Source organism: Cupressus sempervirens, chromosome 6 (genome assembly GCF_028749045.1).
Source record: "Cupressus sempervirens isolate cs-2001-9-10 chromosome 6, ASM2874904v1, whole genome shotgun sequence".
In the NCBI taxonomy this organism is placed as follows: domain Eukaryota; kingdom Viridiplantae; phylum Streptophyta; class Pinopsida; order Cupressales; family Cupressaceae; genus Cupressus; species Cupressus sempervirens.
Window position 1 is genome coordinate 182,357,131 of NC_143123.1, and position 19,720 is coordinate 182,376,850.

At 35.3% G+C, this 19,720-nt stretch overlaps 1 protein-coding gene across 2 annotated transcripts in view; it reads right to left on the minus strand.

The window, feature by feature from the left end:
• The window catches only part of LOC149551856 (WD-40 repeat family protein / notchless protein), a 135,216-nt gene that overhangs the window by 92,879 nt on the left and 22,617 nt on the right, over window positions 1–19,720 (minus strand). For both annotated transcript variants that reach the window (XR_016352817.1, XM_089787358.1), the window contains exons 4-5: window positions 7,372–7,497; window positions 6,935–7,062 (exon numbers count right to left, since the gene is read on the minus strand). Coding sequence is in view for 1 of the 2 variants with exons in the window: in XM_089787358.1 (XP_089643484.1) it covers window positions 6,935–7,062; window positions 7,372–7,497 (254 nt within the window). In the remaining variant the exon portion in view is untranslated. The remainder of the gene's footprint in view (window positions 1–6,934; window positions 7,063–7,371; window positions 7,498–19,720) is intronic.

Sequence of the window (19,720 nt, forward strand, 5' to 3'; positions counted from 1 at the left end):
AACAAGTGGAAACTACCATACACTTAGGCAAAACCATCAATCAACAAATGGAAACTACCATACACTTAGGCAAAACCATCAAATGATAAGTGGAAACCATTATGCGCTTAGGCACAATTACACAATTTCTTGGTGGAAATTAAGGGTGACTAGGCAAGTGCATGTAGTTTGTGGTGGAAATCAAGGGTGACCTAGGCAAGTGCAACCAACATGCGGTAGTCACCATGCACTTGGGCAAGCACATGTATAATGAAGATCATCATGCACTTAATCAAGTACATGTATAGGGAAGATCACCATGCACTTGGGCAAGTACATGTATTTTTGACTCAATTGTAATTTTATTTTTCTCAAAAACAATTTTTTGTTATTATTATTTTATTTTATTTTTTAACCAAATTTATCAAATTCAAATTCTCCACACATGACTAGATTTTCCCATTTTAACACTTAGCCATAATTTTTCTTTTTCAACACGACTTTTGGAAGGCTTGCAAAGATTTCAATAATTGCCAAACCTGTTCTACCCGATAAACTTAATAAAAAGGAGGGGGTCCCTATTTGCAATGGGGCGATGGTGTGAAAACCTCACAACAGACCCCATTTTGCCTCCAACATTAGTGTGTTGAGACAACTTTTGAAGGTTTGTAAGGCACAATTTAGCACTGCATAGACAGCAAAGGTTAAGAAAATGATCCTAGATGACATTCAATGGAATTGTGCTGAGAATCTCTTCAAATTCAATGAGCCCATATTGACCATGCTCCATTATACAAACATGGAAAGGCCTTGTCTAGAGGGGGTATATGGTGGCATTGACTCTATAGTTGAGAAGATAAAAACATAAAAGTTATCAAATTTTCAAAAGAGAGAGATCCTAAAGAAAATATCTTCAAAGAACTACACAAAATCATGGCAAAGAGATGGAATTGGACGACTGCTCTCATGCACCTTCTTGCCTTTGCATAGAATCCCAAATATTATATTCTCAGCTCCCTTTTGTTGGCACAAAAGTTGCCTCATATACAAATCCCAAAGTTTCTCAAAGGGTACAAGGCGATACTTTGCAAACTCTATTTGTCATGACACACAAAATGCAGCAAGAGTTGAGTTCATTGGTTTTGCACGCTTCTGATGTCCCCATTTTAGCAAACATAGATTTTAGATGATTAGCCTATCATTCAGACCCTTATAGGCTAATAATTGTGGATAGAGGGTCTTCTAAGGCAGAGGCTTGGTTAATGGAGGTTCTTGTCTTCTCCAAAATTCAATATGTTCCAATTTGGACTTTGTTTGGTTCAGATTGGACTTTGTTTCAACAAAATTTCATATACTTCAGGATGACCGAGAAGGGCTCTTTTCTATTTTTAGCTGAGCATCTGGTCACATGTTGATTAGCAGTGTGACTCCCATTTCAGACAATATAGCAAAATAATGAGTATTTGGGGAGATACTAATGTTTAATTGGATTAAATGATCATTATTATTATAAGGTGATAAAATAACTTAATGTTATAACTTATGGGTCAATTCATCATTAAAAAGGGGCCATTTGAGGAATTATTATGAATGCCAAACTCAATGAGATGTTAAGCGTTTTCCCTAAGCCTTAATAAATAACATTTTAAATGTTATTAAAATGTCTTTTATGGGAAATTGTCCTTTAAAGAGGAACATAAATACTCTCTCAAGGAAATGGACTGATTATTGTTGTGCATCTTTTATGATGCTTCTCTTTGCGAGAAGAGGCCAAGGGTTTCTGCCTGCAGTTAGCCATTGGAGAGCGTCAATTCTTCAGTGTTGCAGCCATTTGAGGTAATCAAATATCCATTGAATTTGGCATCCAGGAGAGGTTCATACAGAGGTTCTACTGGTGTCAAATTGGGAAGAAAATACAAAGAACACAAAGGGTTCAAGCGTATCTATCTGCAGATCAAAATATTAAAAGATTTAATTTATTTGCATATTAAAATTTGTGCCAGCTGCTAGAGTACACGTGAACAGTTCCACATACACTACCAGCACTACGGTGTAATGGACAACCTGGAAATGCCCAAGAAATGAACCAACCGCTGAAAGAGATTTTAATGTCTTTGCAAAGATTTAAAACCACATAACATGAACAAGAAGGAATTTATGCAAACTAAAGATTGAACCACTGCTGAAATAATATTAATTCTCAAACTAATAAAATCAAATACATAGCAATGAATTTCAAAGGCCAAACCCCAAGGGAATGACGTCTAAGATGTCACAAAAGAGGATAGACGTCCTCTAATGCCAAGAACAAATCTATAACTCACACCTCCAAGCTCTTATCAAATGCAAGTCACAATAATCCAATGCTAAACAATGAAGCTCCCACCTCTATTTATACTTTTCCTTCACCCTTCTAGAAGGAAATAAGATATTAATTAATTGCATTTACTAGAAGCTTCCCCCTTCCAATAATTAATGCACTCTCTAGAAACTCCTCCCTTGCAATACAATAATTAATTATGCTTCTAGAAAATTAAATTACTAGAGGCTTCCCCTTTTCCAATAATTAATGCACTGTCTAGAAGCTTCTCCTTGCAATACAATAATTAATTAAATTAATTAAATATAAAGTCACCTTTTAATTTTAATTTATTTAATGACTTTATAAGAAATTAATTTAATCAGTTTCTTATTTCTCCACTTAGCCTTTGGAGAACGTAAAGGTTAAAAACTCCACTAAGTTGCTAAAAAGATGAGGACATTACATACAGTAAATGCTACAGTGTTTGAACAGATTTTTGAAAGATAATCAAGGGGTTTATTGCTGCTATAACTTCCAGGGTTCATGTCATCATCAGCAGATCATTTCATCAGCATGTGACAGGTTCTTTACATTGAATTCTTATGTTATTTGCTTGTATTCAGACTGTAGCAAATCGCAGCCTTTAGACATGGCATAATCTTGTCGTGTTGGGGACTGGTAGTAAATAAATCAGTCATTGCAGTTTGCTTGTAGGGCATAATAATCAGAGTCTTGTAACAGTCCATTTAATAATAGCATTGAATAAGAGGTTTGTAGTTGAGTTTGCATGCCAACTATTTGTGAAAATGTCGTTTGGATGTAGATGCACATTCTATATTTACAAATCATATGTATGCATTTAAAGTGGTGAAAGGGATTGCACTGTAACTTAGTTCTTGCCTAGACTTCTTGGTAATCTGTTGCAAGCGATTGAACATCTTTTGAAACCATTGGAGCAATCAAACGTGAATCTGAAAATAAACAAAAGCAAATTTGAGATTTCATGACGTGTTAACGGCAGCTTAGCAAGGGATATTAAAATGCTCCAACAATTGTGGTCTTGATGCTATTCTGGATAAGTATATGGTTGATGCCCATTGTTGGTAGTACTTCCATAGAGAATCATACACGCAACTACAACCTCTTGCAATCAAAATTTTATTGAAAGATATATTTAAAAAATAAACTTTAAGTTTTAGTTATATTTTAATTCTATCATTTATATTTTAAACTTTTGTATCTCTCAACTCTCTAATTTTGGTTTCTAATTCTTCTGCATCTGAAAGGGACTACAGAACATCATCCACTCAAAAAAATGCAATAAACTACATTCAAAAAGGGCGCACAACCTAGGCTTTGTGCATTCATACTTGTGGCTCCCTAGACGTAAAACAAAATGCCTACAAAGAAGTAGAGACAAAGAAGTGAGATATCAAGCCAAAGTGTATTGACTTGGATGTTTTTGCTTCCCACTTTGTTGGACTTGAAGTTGATGATGACTAGAGCACATACTCCATCTGCATCTTAAAGGAACTAAAGCACATGCTCCATCCACTCAATAAAAAAGCAATTTTAACTACCCTCAAAAATGGTACAGGACTTGGTGTGTGTGCATTCAAACTGGTGGCTCTTAAACACAAACAAGATGCCTATAAAGAAGTAGAGACAAATAACTCAGATATCAAGCCAAAGTGTAATTGACTTGGATACTTCCAATTCCCTCTTCACTGCATCTGAAGTTGATAGTGACTATTAGCCACCTAGTGAGAGTGAGAGTGCCAACGGCAATGGTAATAGTTGTTCTTTTAATTTACTAAAATAGATATCATTTAATAAGGAGGACGATACTTTTGATTGTTGACACTTGACGTTATTATGATATTCAATCAATAATGTTTGATTGTTGACACTCGACATTATTATTTTTTGAACTTTAATGTATATCAAGATAATCAAATTTGAGAAATATTTGACAACTAAAATGGTGGTGTTTTGCTATGTTATTTGACAAGTAGTATAGTGGTCTATGTTGAACTTAAATACTGCTACAAATATGTAATTTTTTCTGATTTTTATATGTTTTTGTGTCGAAGAACCAAAAATGGACCCAACCCCAAAACATTTTGCCCAAACCCATATACCAAACCATCAATCCCAAACCCGAATTAGTAACATTGTTATTTTGTTGTTAGTGTGGCATCTGTTTGGCAAAATTAGTATATCACTTTACCTAAGTTTTCAAAATTCCATAATTTAATGTCTTGGATGAACTTACTAATAGCTACTGTTTCCAAATTCAATTGTAGTAATGTAAATATTTGGTATGCTAGGAAGTTAAGTTTTCCTACTATGTTGTTACTGGTTGGTTAGATTGATTTATAATTTTATAGTAATGTCTCTTAAGAGACTACACAATATTTAGCTATTGTTAGAACTTAAAATGATATTTCGGTTATTTGCATATTGCTTGCTAAGCCTCGCTCCCACCACTTGTCCACTTTGTCTACAAAATGGATCTCCACGCCCGGTAACTGATCGGCCAATACAATGATTTTGAAGTCGTCCTCATAAAAGGTTTCCTTTAAAATGTTATGCACAAGCATCAAAATGTCTAGTTGCTCCCCTCCCAAGTCAAGAAGAGGCGCGAGGAAGCGGAACGTAAGGTACATGGACACGTAGTATCTCTTCTCGTTTCTTAAGAATTCATGGCCAAGGACCATGAATAAAGCATAGCGGAAAAAAGACCCAATGGAATCTTCCTTGCAAATCAGAGCGAGCACATCCTCTGGTATCCAGCCCAAAAAGGGCTTTTGCAGATCCATTGTGTTGCATCTCAACCTAATTGGTGTTATCCATGGCTCATCACTCCAACCTTTGAACTAGGAAACAAATCTAAACCCAAGAACTTCTACAAACTACCAGAACTGAGAACAAAAAATAGAATTGAGAATTTAATAGTGATAGAGGAATCAAAGAGACTCTTTAAATAGCAATTGCATTAAATTGTTTGCAATCTTTCATATCTTTAGTTTTCATTTTCCAATTGATTCACAAGTGTGGGAAATGTACTCGCATTAGTGACAGAGTGCCTACCAAGCTGCCTGGAATGTACTAATTATTAGTTATGATTTATAACTATCATCCCCGCATTTATGATTTTAACCTTGATATGAGGTTCACTACATTCCAGGTAAGGTTGTCATGCAAAACTTGCCACGTCTCCATTCTGGAGAATTTCATGCATCTCCTGATCTTTTTGAGTAACTGGCCCCAAAATGCATCTTTTGTCATTGATCTCCAATTAATCAATGGTCGATAACAATAACGTATTAATGATACCAAAGTGATAGCGAAGAAGATGGTGACATTGTTAATAATGGACACTAGTCACTACACTTGGCAACTATAAAGCCTTAAAGGTCACTAGTCAAAACACTTGGCAAATCTTCAAATTAAACAATTTTCCAGTTTACCACTAAAGATCAGCCACGGCCATTATTCTATTTTTGCTACAAAACATTAATTCACCTCTCACATTTCAAAACCATTTTGGGCTATCCGAAAAAATTGCCACCATTTATTTATATGCCAGCAAGGACTTTTTAATTTGCCACAGTTTTAATGATTTTTGTGAGGAAAAGAAATACTTTGCCAAGATATAATATTTTATTTCCCTACGTGGAACAAAAAAATTGCCCTCGAGGTGAAAATTTTCCTACACATATAATGTTGGATTTGCCAAAACTTTACATATTTTTTCCAGGAGAGGTTTCTTAAAGTTATCCATGTTCCCCATAAGACATGTCCTCTTAGCCACATAGCTTTCCATAACAATTGTGATTAATAGTGTCTCCTCCGTAAAATAGCTGGCCTGACAATTAGTTTAATAGTTAATTGGCTGTTCATCTTTGCCATTGACTAGGAAACTATTAGAGTCTCTTATTGAAATAATAAAGAACAGTATATTTATGTCTGTTAAAATTCATTTATTTATATATTATTTCAAGTAGCATTTTGACTAAAATATAATGGTTATTAATCAACTAATTTTGTCTAATAATATCAATATCATGCAATGGATATTAATCAAAAATTTATATTGAACATGAAAATAAGATTAATTTTGCAAATATATCATTTAATATTAAGATCATAACGGATTATTAATCAACACAATATAATGGATATTAATTAATCTTGTCTAATAATATTAATATCATGTAATGGATATTAATCAAACAATTATATTAAATATGAAAATATGATTAATTTGGCAAATATCTCATGTAATATTAATATCATTACAGATATAATTCAATAAAATATAATGGATATTAATCAGTTAATTTTGTCTAATAATATCAATATCATGTAATCAAAATTAATCAAACAATTATATTTATTATGAATTTAAGATTAATTTTGGCAAATATAACGTGTAATATGAATATTATATAATCAAACGTGTAAAGTCTAAATAAGTAAATAAGATTAATCCCAAGTCTTTATGAGGCAGGACATGACAGATTAACGGCTATACATAACTTGATCCATTTAATATAGTTTGCTTTTTGCTTTTACCAAAAAAGGAAAGTTCAAACAACTTTACAATAAAATCAATCTCAGAACCTGAAATGATAAAAGTAATCTTACATTAAGTGGATTTCCTAATGCCTTCCCTGTCTCTGGGTCCCAAATTCGGAGATCTCCATCTTTGCTCCCACTGACAACCTGTTTCCCATCTGCAGACCACGCAATGCAAAGGACCCAATTTCTGTGCCCTACAGAACACATATAGAACATTAACCAACTTTTGCTCCATCATAGATTAACATTAGAAAAGAGTTTCAGATTAATTTAAAAGCTGCTATTCCTTCAAAATCAGACAACTAGTAATACAGAGCTTTGTTGATTACTAGTGAAATATCAATTTGCTTATCATTATATTTACAAGGACTAAACATTTGCCTTACAGGAAAAAATCAAATATTAAGCAGTTTACAGAATTCACTAGGTTTATGAAGATATCTATTGCCACATGCAAAAAGAAATTAAACAACAGGGAAGCAATAATAAAGAGCATAATCTACCAGTGCATGTGTACAATGGAGACTGTGTGTTAAGATCCCAAAATCGAACAGTTGTATCACCAGAACCACTGGCCAACTGACGCCCATCTGGGCTGAAAGAGACAGATAGCACTGCCTCTGTGTGACCTGCAGAATTACAACACACAAAATATATATATATATATATGTTCTGCAGTTTTCATACCAAATAAGAAAGAAAAATAATGCATAGAAAAAGTTGTTTACCATCCAATACTTCCACAGTTTTACCCAGAGGATAGAGATTCAAATAATGCACAGATATTTTGTAACATTCAATGGTCAAAAAACTGATAGTTAATAATCAAATAGTCTAGTGTGTACAGTGTGAGGATTGTTGTGGTTTTATTCAAAAGTCGGTTCATCTAGCAACTTATCTTATGCACTCTTGAGAAACTAAAAATTTGAGAAACAGTACTAACAGAAAGCCGTTTTCTGTAAGTATTAATAGAAAAACATTTTGAACTTAGTTTGATTAACACATGTAGAATGTGCAAAGAAAAATTACTTTTGCTGTTTGTTAACTTTTCCCAGAAGAATGTGTGACCATTTTGTGAAAAATGACTCAAAATCAAGGTTGCATGCCCATGTACCCAAGTGACCATTTTCTGAAAAATGAGTCAAAATCAAGGTTGCATGCCCGCGTACCAAGTACCAGGTTCTCAGTGAAGAGCGTCATAGCTAACAACCTTGATTAAGATTTCCAATTTTTGTTACAGTTTTTTGATTGCATATCAGCTTGTTGTTTATCAAGCTTAATTCAATACATAATCAGCTTGAAACTTTGATACAATACTAATTAACAGTAGACTTTGTCATGGTGCAAGTCAGAAGTTTATCACTTGCAATATGGCGTTGTATGATTTATGATCTTCTAATTTATGTTTAAAGTCTGCCTTCTCTCTTATGAATCTAAAAATTTAGCATATATTATTATTACAAACATATTGGAAATCTCAAACTTAAAACTATACATTACATCTGCAAATTTTATCACTGTTCTTGATGCACCCAAGTACCCCTGTCCCCTATTTTAAAAAATAGCCATACCTGTCCCCAGAGTACCCAAGTACCCCCATCCCCATGCAACCTTGGTCAAAATGTTTTTCCCATTTTGTAGCACGGGTAACCTAGGTGGAGAAATAGATAAGCAAGCAGATCATAACTTTAGATCTGATTACGTAGTGAGTTTATCTCAAAATTTCAAGAATTATTCAGGGTCAATGGTACACATACCGTATAGTACTGATAAATTAAACAGAAAAATGGAGTTGTACAATAATAGAGTAAATATATCTATGTCTGCAAGAGACCAAAAGTAATGGGACTCAAGAATACATCCATTTACAATCAAAAGTCCTAGGAAGAGAGTACCCTAGGAATATGTTGACTATAGACATAGAAAGGCATACAGTGCACAGTCAAAACATACCATATATATACTGGGAGAAGGTGTGGATACAACAGTCTACATCCTCAACTGGTCTAGGAGAAGTATGGTAAGGCAGGAGCTGCAGGAGTACATTTGTAAGTGACTTTTGTGTTTTCAATTGTTGTTTTTGCATTAATTCCAGTAGATAAAAGAAATTATATGCAAAATGAAAACTATTTATGTTTGTTGGATACAGTGAGCACTCCAATCATTTATGTTTGTTGGCTAAGTAAGCACTCCAATCATTTATGTTTGTTGGCTACAGTGAGCAGCCCAATTATTTATGATTGTTGGCTGTAGTGAGCAGTCAAGGGCATATGGAATACTTGATGTTTTAATAAATAAAAGTATGGTTAGTAGGGAATGTAGATGAGAAAATGAGATGATGACTTTCTTTTTAAATAATGGTGAATCTGCAGGCTGTATTACAGGAAAGCTGCCACTAATAATTCGTGAACACATCCAGCATGCCAATCAAATAAGGCTTGAAGTGCACAACATAAGAAGGTTTGATTTCTAAGGGAATCTGATAAATTGGGTGAGATCCAAAATTCACAACAGAGCCAACAGTAGAAGCCTAGGTGGCATTATACCATAGGTAAAGATGTTCGAGAGGATGAATTGCCAAAAAAAATTGGCAGGGTGGTCTACATGATCGAGGAAACAACTTATGCAGGGGAATGAACAAGTAAAAATTCATATTTCAACAACTAAAAGGTAGTTGAACCTAGCACACATGATAAGGCGGAGAGAGATCCTAAATGGTAAGTTGCCATGAAGGTGAAATTTGACACCTTAAAAAATTAAAACTTGGGTATTCACTAATTTAACACAAGAAATCCATTGCTTGTAAATGGGTTTACAAGGTAAAAGTATAAATCAAATAGTTATTTGGACAAGGACAAAGCTTGACTTATTATTAAATTTATCTTCATACCAAGTGGTAAACTGTGAAGAAATTTTTCCCCTAGTGCAAAGATGGTAACTATTGATGTTTGATAGCTTCTGTCAAATAAACATATATACAATTATATGAGATATAATTGAGATATATATATATATATATGAGAGATATTGATATAATATATATAATATATATATATGACTAAATATATTATTATATTAATTATCTGATTAACGAATAGACATGTCCCATGAGGGACATGTCTATTCATGGCTTATACTCAATATAAATGTACGTGATTGTTGCATTTGGAAAACACATTCCACAATATGGCAGTGCCATTACATTTGCAGCATTGATCTCTAGAATTCAACATGGTATCAAAGCCAACTGCAATGTAATGAATTCTTCAAATACATTTGATAAAGAGCACCAATTGCAATTGACAGCAGCATCTCTGTCATATCACAGGCCTTACATATAGTTTAAGGAGAAAATTGGGAAAAATATTTCAGAGATTTGAAAACAACGTAATAACTGTAGGAAACCATTTTCGAGATTTTTCGAGATTGGGCCCTCTAATATAGGCTCCCAAATCTGTATTACTGTTGCATCCATTTACTTTTAATTTTGTCATATAAAAATGTTTGATATGACACTTTTGGTATTGTATCGCCATTCTGGATTGTCTCGGCCCTATCCTATCTATAATAATGATTACATGTGAGGTGCTTACATTCCCACATGCCTTATCGCATCTCATGCTACCAACTATCTCTTCGTTTACCAGACTGCAGACTAGATCAACTCTATTCTGCAGATTGGGCAATTAAAGATGGGTGACCGAGTATGATTACTTGTTCAAGCAGTTGCTTGTAGGCGATTCCACACTGAGAAATCGTGTCTTCTTTTTAGTTTAGCAGAGGAATCGATCATACCTATTTAATATCGGCAAGAAGAATAAATGCAAAATATAGGGGATAATATATATTAACTTAATCCCCCTTGTAATACCATGAACGAAGGGGACAAACCAAGAAATATAAAAGGTGTTTTTCATTATTCACAACAAGGGTGAATAGGTATCGGTCCATAGGAAATAAATCACTGCAAAAATTATTCACCACACAAAGCCATGCCAGTGATATGCACATATAATCGGCAACCAAATAAAACAAGAAGATTCTGAAATGCATTCACACTCTGTCGTGGCAAAGGAATTATCGGCCCAACTCACTATCAAACCTCATACATGAATTTAGTATACTAACCAATGGATCATTCATTATGGGTATGGAATCCCGTGCGTAGAGGGGATTCGGTCTTGGCAGAGTCAAGGAACAAGGAAGAGCGATGAAGTCAAATACATTGGGAAAGAACATAAAGTATGACGCAATTGCTTACATTAAATAAAGGTACAAGGAAGGTGAAACCCATTGATCTTTCAGCACCCTAAGCATTGACCATTGTGAGAGTACTCAAGGCCCCACTTTGACAAGTCAAATGCATTCAATAAAGAGGAAGATCACTGTTTTCAAATTGCTCCTATTTACCCACAATCAAAAGGGTATCGTGGGCCCTTCATAAGGTAGGTATGAGAAATTCTCTATTGACAAAGATATTTGTTTATATATGTATTAGAAGCTTTAATAAATTAGATTTTAATTTTTTTTGGCAAAACTTTATATTTATATTAATAATAACTGGTTCAAAAATGGCTACCGGAGAAAAGAACTAGAAAAGAAAAACTCTAGTAATTGCCTGATACAAAAAGGATGCAGAAGAAGAAAGACTACATCTAGAGAGGAGTATCTATCAACACTAATGATTCTTGACATTGTAAATCCTAAATCTAGAACATTGTGATTACAAAAGAGCCCAAAACTCATTTGAAGACAATTACTAATCCAATCATTATTTGGTGTCAGAGAAAACGCCAAGAGCCAAGCCAAAAACTGATATAAAAGTTTCCTTCGTTGATTTTCATCCAAAATTCCAATTGAGACAGTGATATTAGTAAAAAGCCATCCAATGCAAGTGCATAAACTATTTAATATTCTTGAGTATTATTGTAGTCTTTCTCTCTCTTATTTTTATGTTTATAGGAGCTACTTGCCTTGATCTTTTTGCTCCGAGTATGTTCCTGTAGGAAACGGGAGATGGCCTCACACTTCTTCAATGGTAAAGGAGCTCAAAAGATTGAGATTCAGAGGGAGACTGACATTTCAGTCAACCTTGAAAGCGAGGGACCAAATAGAGGATATGATCCACTCAACCTTCAGTGGTCACGATCATATTGATTCAGAGGGAACAAAATATGTTGAGATGGATTCTCTAGTGATAAATAAACTATAGCAGTCAAGAGGACTGTGATTCATGAACATATTGCTATGCCCTTAATATTGGTGTATATAGGGTTATGAATAGTCAACTTGTGGCTAGCTTAATCCTTAATTAAGTCATGTTATCATTATTATATTATTATTTAGGTCGATAGGTCGGCCTAGGTGTTATGTAGAGTTGTGTCTATTCAACCTAAGCATAATTAGGTATATATAGGAGGTTGTGAGTCTTATTTCATCATCATATTGTGAAGTGTGTTCTCATTCAAGATATTTGGAGGTTGCCCCCTCGAAGTGGCCTATTACTCAATTATTATCAAGTATTTATATAACATTTCATATTATTTCTTCTATTGTGCAAGTTATTTCATTACAAGTGGTATCAGAGCATGATCTTGGCACCATAGAGGCAAGATTTTTTCTCAACATTGGGGCGATTTTGGGAAGAGCATAACTTTTAAATTTGAGCAAATTTTTCAAAGATTTTTAAAGAGTTTTTGAAGACCATATTAAAGAAGCTATAGTCCAAAATTTAGAGGAATTGGAGCAAATTTGAGAAAATTATTGCAGAATTACTATTTTTACACAATTTATTGAGATCTTCGTATCCCTCACATCTTGTCGAATTGGAGTATAACTTGTATTGGATTTTTGAATACATAGTAGAGGAGATTAAATTTCAAAGCTTGGAGAAATTGAAAAAAAAAAAAGCAAGATATTGCAAAATTAGGAAAATTCTCTCTCAAGGTAGAAAATTTGCTAATTTTTGTTGGGATTTTTTCTGAGTAAGGGTACCTTGGCCCTAGTAAGTTTCAATAAATAAAAAATTAAAAATCAAATAATTTACATTTCAATTGTGTGATTTATTTCAAAAATATTGGTTTCCATCATGATGGGGCATTCAGCAAGAGGCAAAAAGAATGCTACCACACCAGGAAAATCCTCTGATCAAGATTAGGAAGCAATAGAGGATAGTAATCCCAATGAGGAACTTAATAAGTTCAAGGAAGAGGTTAAGAGGGATATGTGTGACCTACAAGGAGATATATCAGATATACGAAGCATGTTAAGCACCTATATGAGGGAAACAAGGAAGGAGCTCTCAAGCAACCAAGGTGAAACCTTTCAATCGACTAAAAATGACACAAATTTTAATAATCCTATGGAATCTAGGAATTTTTTCCCAAAGGTGGATATGCGCAAATTTGATGGCAAGGATCCTTTAACATGGATAAATCAAATGGAGAATTTTTTTAAAGTACACCAAATCCCACATAGACAAAAGGTCACGATGGCTTCCTTATATCTAGAACCAAATCAATTCATTTGGTATCGTTGGCTTTGTATTCATAGGAGGAAAAAGGGTCTCACTATATCATAGTCAATTTTTACAGAAGAACTCCAAGCACAATATAGCAATAGTGTGACAAAAAAATTCTTTAGCCAACTTGCTAAGCTTCAACAAACAGGATCTGTTAAGGATTATATTCAAAAATTCCAAAATCTATCCTTAAGAGTGGATACAATTGTAGAGGACTTGAATGATTTATTCTTGGGTGGTCTCAGGGATCACATTCAATATGAGGTACGCATGTTTTGTCCCAGCTCAGTAAATGAGTCTTTTATATTGGCACGCAGGGTAGAGGACAAGTTCTTGATTCCTAGAAACCAAGGGGCTAATGTGACAAGAGAAAAAGGATATTCAACACCTTCTCTTCCTCAACCTACTAGGTTGACTCCAAAACAAATTGAGGAAAAAAGAGAACAAGGGTTGTCTTTCAATTGTGATAGCAAATATAGTCGAGGACATAAATGAAGTGAAAAGATATTGTTCTATATTGAAGGTCCAAGTGAGGAAGAAAAGGATGAGCCCATATCAGAGGAGGATAGGGAGTCAAGTGAGGAATCACATCATTCTCAACCAATCATTCATTGTCATGCACTTTCAGGTTTCAATGCACCACAAACCCTCAAGGTAGTGGGTTTCTTAAAGAAGCAAAAAGTAACAGTATTGATCGACTCAGGTAATACTCATAATTTCATCAATAAAAAGTTGGCAACTCTAGCAACTCTTCTAAATTGTTTTATATATCCAACCACAAAGTTTCAGGTTTTGATTGCAGATGGGGACACAGTTAGTTGTTCAAAGAAGTGTCATAGCATCAAATTATCCATGGGAGATTATCAACTTGATAACCCAATGTATGTGATATCCATGGGTGCGACGGATATTGTTTTGGGAGTACAATGGCTTACTACATTGGGAACAATTGAGATGAACTTCCAAGAACTATTCATGCGATTTCAATCAAAAGGAAAGGTAGCGGAGCTAAGGGGATTGGAGGCAAAATCCCTATGCTCCATGGGGACGTGTCCCCTGCCTCTATACCCTAGTACCCGTACCAGGTACGAAACGGGGACGCGGGTACGGATTTTGGCCATATCCTACGACGTCCCAATTGGAGTGAAAAAGGGACCGTCCCCAAAACTCCAAAAAAAAATTGCTAGAAAATGGGGGTACGGATTTTCGTACCAAGGATGCCGTTCCTGTCCCTCTCCCGTACCCTTTTGCCCACACCGTACCCAATTTTCTAGCCGGCTGCGGGTGACTTAAAAAATAAAAATAAAAAGATTTTTTTTAAAAAAATTAGTCTTTTCTATTCCGCCCGGGGCCCACATGGATGTTAACCCTAATGTGTCTTCTTAAATAGTTAGAGTTGGAGTTCATTGCTCAATTGGAGTTGTTTGAAAGTTGGGAAGAGGAAGAGGAAAACAACAACAACAAAAGAGGAGTGTGTTTTGGAGGTGGACGAGGAGGTTTTGCCTTCATTTCTACTTCATTCCAGGTATGTTTTTTATTTTCTTTTTGTTTGATTCAAACTTCATTGTTGTTTGTTGTCATTTTTCAATTTTTTCAATGACATAGAGAGGGCATGTTGAATGGAACATTGAAATGTTTTTTTTCTATAACATGCAGCAGTATACTATAAATTATTGTAAAATCCATAGGCAAAAACATGAGCAGTAGTGAGAGTGAGGGAAGTAGTGATAGCATGGAAGTTAGAAACTCAAGTGTCACAATTACAAAGACCAAGAAAAAAACCTAGGTCAGCCATTAATGAGCCTAATGTAGATGTCCCTATGGAAGATGCAATGCCTAATCCATTTGAGTGCCCTTCCAAAGCCCTAAAACAATATGCCGAAGGCCCATTCAACCCTAAGTAACCTCTCCTACAATTTGCCACAAAAGTAGACAAGAATAAAAATAAAAAAATTGGGGGGTAGTAGGGAATGGGAGTGTCATTTATGTAAGAAGCATTATTTTGGGAGTTACACAAGAGTGTATTGCCATCTTTTATGGATAGGTGGGCAAGGGGTGAAATGTTACAAAAAAATTACGAAGGAAGAAAAACTTGAGGCCAATAGGTTGTATGTAGAGGGGGAGTTATTGAAATCTGGGGGTCCTACGAGTAGCACACCCACACCCTCATTGACTCCCACTAGCACTGCTAGTAAAGGGAAGGGAAAGGCCAAGACTAAGAGAGATACCAATATGGCTGATTTATTTAACATACAAGCAAAAGAGAGAGCTGAAGAGTCCATTGGCAGATTTCTTGTTGCTTATGGCATACAATACCATGTTTCTCGTTCCTCATTCTATAAACAAATGTGCAAAGATATTTATGCTGCTGGTCCCTCATTTGTACCACCAGGAAAGACTAAATTACGCACCACCATCCTTGACAAAGAGCACTCAAAAGTAAACATTTTGATGGAGGATATGAGGCAAACATGGATAAGTGATGGATGTTCTATTATCATGGATGGTTGGACCGATATCAAACATTGGCCACTCATCAATCTTATTGTCACTAGTACAGCAAGGGCCTATTTTCTTAGAGCCGTTGATTGTTCGAGAAAAAAGACGGATGCATCCTTCCAATTTCAGATTTTGAAGGATGCTATAGAAGAGGTAGGGGCTTCAAATGTTGTGCAAGTAGTCACTAATTCAACCCGAGTGTGTAAATCAGCTGGATTGATAGTACAGAGCACCTATAGACATATTTTTTGGACCCCATGTTGTCTACATGCATTGAATAACACCTTAATGTACTTGGGAAAAATTGATTGGATAAAGACTATGGTGTTTGAGGCTAGAGATGTGCAAATGTTTATTTGCAATCATCCCACATCTCTTGCATTATTTAGGACATTTTCCAAAAAAGAATTCCTCAAGCCTGTGGAGACTCGATATGCTAGCTACTTCATTTTGTTGGAGAGGGTGCTTGAGATCCAAGAGGCCTTACAATCCATGGTGGTCAATGCAGAGTGGAATAGATGGCATGAATCAAGCACCCCAGATAGAAAACTTGTCAAACAAAGAATCCTGGATGAGAATTGGTGGACCACAATGAGGTAAGAAACTTAAATAATTGACATCATAATTGTTATTGCTGATTTAATAAAAACATTTCTAATTTAAGCACTTGTTGATTTTTTTAACATATGATGTTTCTCACTTGCAATTTTCTTTCATTTGTAGATACATTTGCTCCTTCATTGACCCTATTGTGTAGGTCATTAGATATGCTGATACTGACTCTCCTAGCCTTGGAGAGATTTATGAGACCTTTGATAGCATGCTTGGGCAGATCAAGCAGGCTGTTAAGGATAAGGAACCTGCTTTGGAGTTCTATGAGGAGCATCTTAAAGCCCATTGTAACGAAAAGGTGGAACACTATGAACACCCCACTTCATCTGGCAGCCTATGCAATCAATCCAAAATGGTATGCACCAAGGCCTGAGAGAGTGCCTCCATCTACTGATGAGGAGGTGAGTTTAATTTATTAAAGAATTCTGATTTTATAATATGTTTTTAAAATTTTTATTTTATTTGTAAAGTTTATAAACTCTAAGTTCTCACTTCTTAATTTTTGTTTGTTCAATATAGGTGAAGGAGGGCTTCTTCAAGGCCCTTTCAAAAATGTATAGTGTAGAGGATGCTACAAAAATTCGAGGGCAATGGCTTGACTTTGCCAATCTTCGTGGTCCAACATTTGTAGACCAGAGGCGAGGACTAATAGAGCTACATTAGCTCAAAAGGACCCGATTGGATGGTGGACATGGCATGGTAGAGACGCACCTGAGCTGAAAGGCCTTGCCACCTTTCTTCTCTCACAAGTTGCGAGTTCCTCTACTGCAGAGAGGAATTGGTCTACATATAGCTTCATTCAATCAGTCAAGTTACCTCTAGATGATCAGAGAAGCTTGTGGCTGTTCATAGTGTATTGCGACTACAGGAGCAACAGAGTCTTGAGCATCAACAGACTCCAGCACTACGTTGGGATGTTAATCCTGAGGATGCATTGCATATTGATGAGGATAACACACCCCCAGGGCTGCTTGGTGTTCCATTGGATGAGGACCCTACCCCTACCATTGCCAATGATTCAGAGGAGAATACTGACAATGATCTTGATTTAGATAGAGATTTAGATTCGTAGAGGACAGCCATATATTTGGCTTTCCACTTTGCAGATACTCAGATACATTATTGCTTTTGATTATTATGAAGTTAGACATCTCATTTACACTTCTAGTATTTACTTTCATTAGACATCATGTCATTTTGATTTCATGCATCATGATGATAGATTAATACTTGGAGCCTTTGGGCATTTTTGCTAATTGTATGCGATATTCAAATATATCATATATCATATTATTATATCATCATATCATATTCTCGTTTTGATTTTAATCTTGATAGTTTTCAATTTCCATGTATTCTATGGTGAATGGTTTATCAATGTTATCATTGTTATGATATGCATATTTGAAATATTATCTCTAAAGAAGTCTAATTCTCCATATATAAAAAATTTAAAATCCCCTATATTTTATAGCCATCTCCTGAGGTCCCGTCCCCTAAATTTTGGCTTCAACCTGTACCCGTACCGGAAACACATTCCCGTCCCCTAAAACATCCCCATCCTAGAAACTCCATAGAGCATAGCAAAATCCCCATAGATGGTAAGCTCCCATCAAATGCAAAAGTTTCTTAAGAAAGGTGTGGATGGATTTGTGGCCCAGCTATGTTCATTAGAAGTCTCTCAATCTAATGCTCTTACTCATCCAGATTTACGAGCAATAATTGATCGTCACTCAGTGATTCTTGGAGATATGCCTAAAGGACTTCCCCTTAAGAGGGATCACGACCATGCCATACAACTAGTTCCAAGGAGCCAGCCACCAAACATCAAGCCTTATAGGTACCCACACATTAAAAAAAGTGAGATAGAAAAAATTGTTGAGGAAATGCTAGAGGCAGGGATTATCAGGCATAGCCAAAGTGCTTACTCCTCACCTATTGTGTTGGTGCGTAAGGATGACAGTTGGCGCATGTGTCCAGATTATAGAGTTCTCAACAAGTACACCATTAAAGATAAGTTTCCTATTCCAATCATCGATGATCTTTTAGATGAATTAAATGGAGCTATGTATTTTACCAAGTTAGATCTTAGATCGGGTTATCACCAAATTCGGATTAAGGAGGAAGATATTTGTAAGACAACATTTCGAACTCATGAGGACCATTATGAATTTTTGGTGATGCCATTCGGTCTTACCAATGCACAATCTACATTCCAAAGTTTGATTAATTCCATTTCTAAGAAGTTCTTGAGAAAGTTTGTGTTAGTGTTTTTTGATGATATATTAATTTATAGCAAGACTTGGGAAGAACATTTGCAGCATGTAAATCAAGCATTACAATTACTCGAAGATCATCAACTCTATGCTAAGCCATCCAAGTGTGCTTTTGGTCTTAAGGAGGTGGAGTATTTCGGACACATAGTTTCACATGGAGTAAAGGTGGACCCTAACAAAATTAAGGTTATCATGGAATGACCTATTCCAAAAACTATTAAGAAGCTAAGGGGTTTCTTAGGATTGACAGGATACTATAGAAGATTTGTGAAGAATTATGGTCGTATAGCAGCACCCCTTACCACTCTATTGAAGAAGGATTCTTTTCATTGGAATGAATCTGCTAATGTATCATTTGAACAATTGAAGAAGGCTATGTGTACAACTCCAATGCTTGCCACTCCAGACTTCACCAAGGAATTTATTGTGGAATGTGATGCTTCTGGAAATGGGATAGGAGCAGTTCTCATGCAAGAAGGTTGACCAATTGCTTTTGAGAGTTGTCAATTAAAAGGTAAAAATCAACTCAAACCTATTTACAAGAAGGAAATGCTAGCAATCCTTCATGCAATTAAATAATGGAGGCCTTATTTAATGGGTCGACACTTCAAGGTTAAGATAGATCATGATAGCTTAAAATATATTTTGGAACAAAGACTACCGTCAAAAGAGCAACAAAAATGGGTCACTAAGATGTTGGGATATGACTTTGAAATTGTATACAAGAAAGGGAAGGAAAATATTGTGGCCGATGCACTTTCTAGGAAGGATGAAAAAGATGAAGCCTTATTGTATGCCCTTTCAATATTACAAGAAAATTGGGTAGTAGAAGCCAAAGAAGAGTGGCAAAATGATGTTGCAACAAGTAATCTCATCCATCAAATTAAAAGTGAACCTAGTAGTTCAGATAAGTTTTGTTTAAAGGGGGATATTCTTTGGTATAAA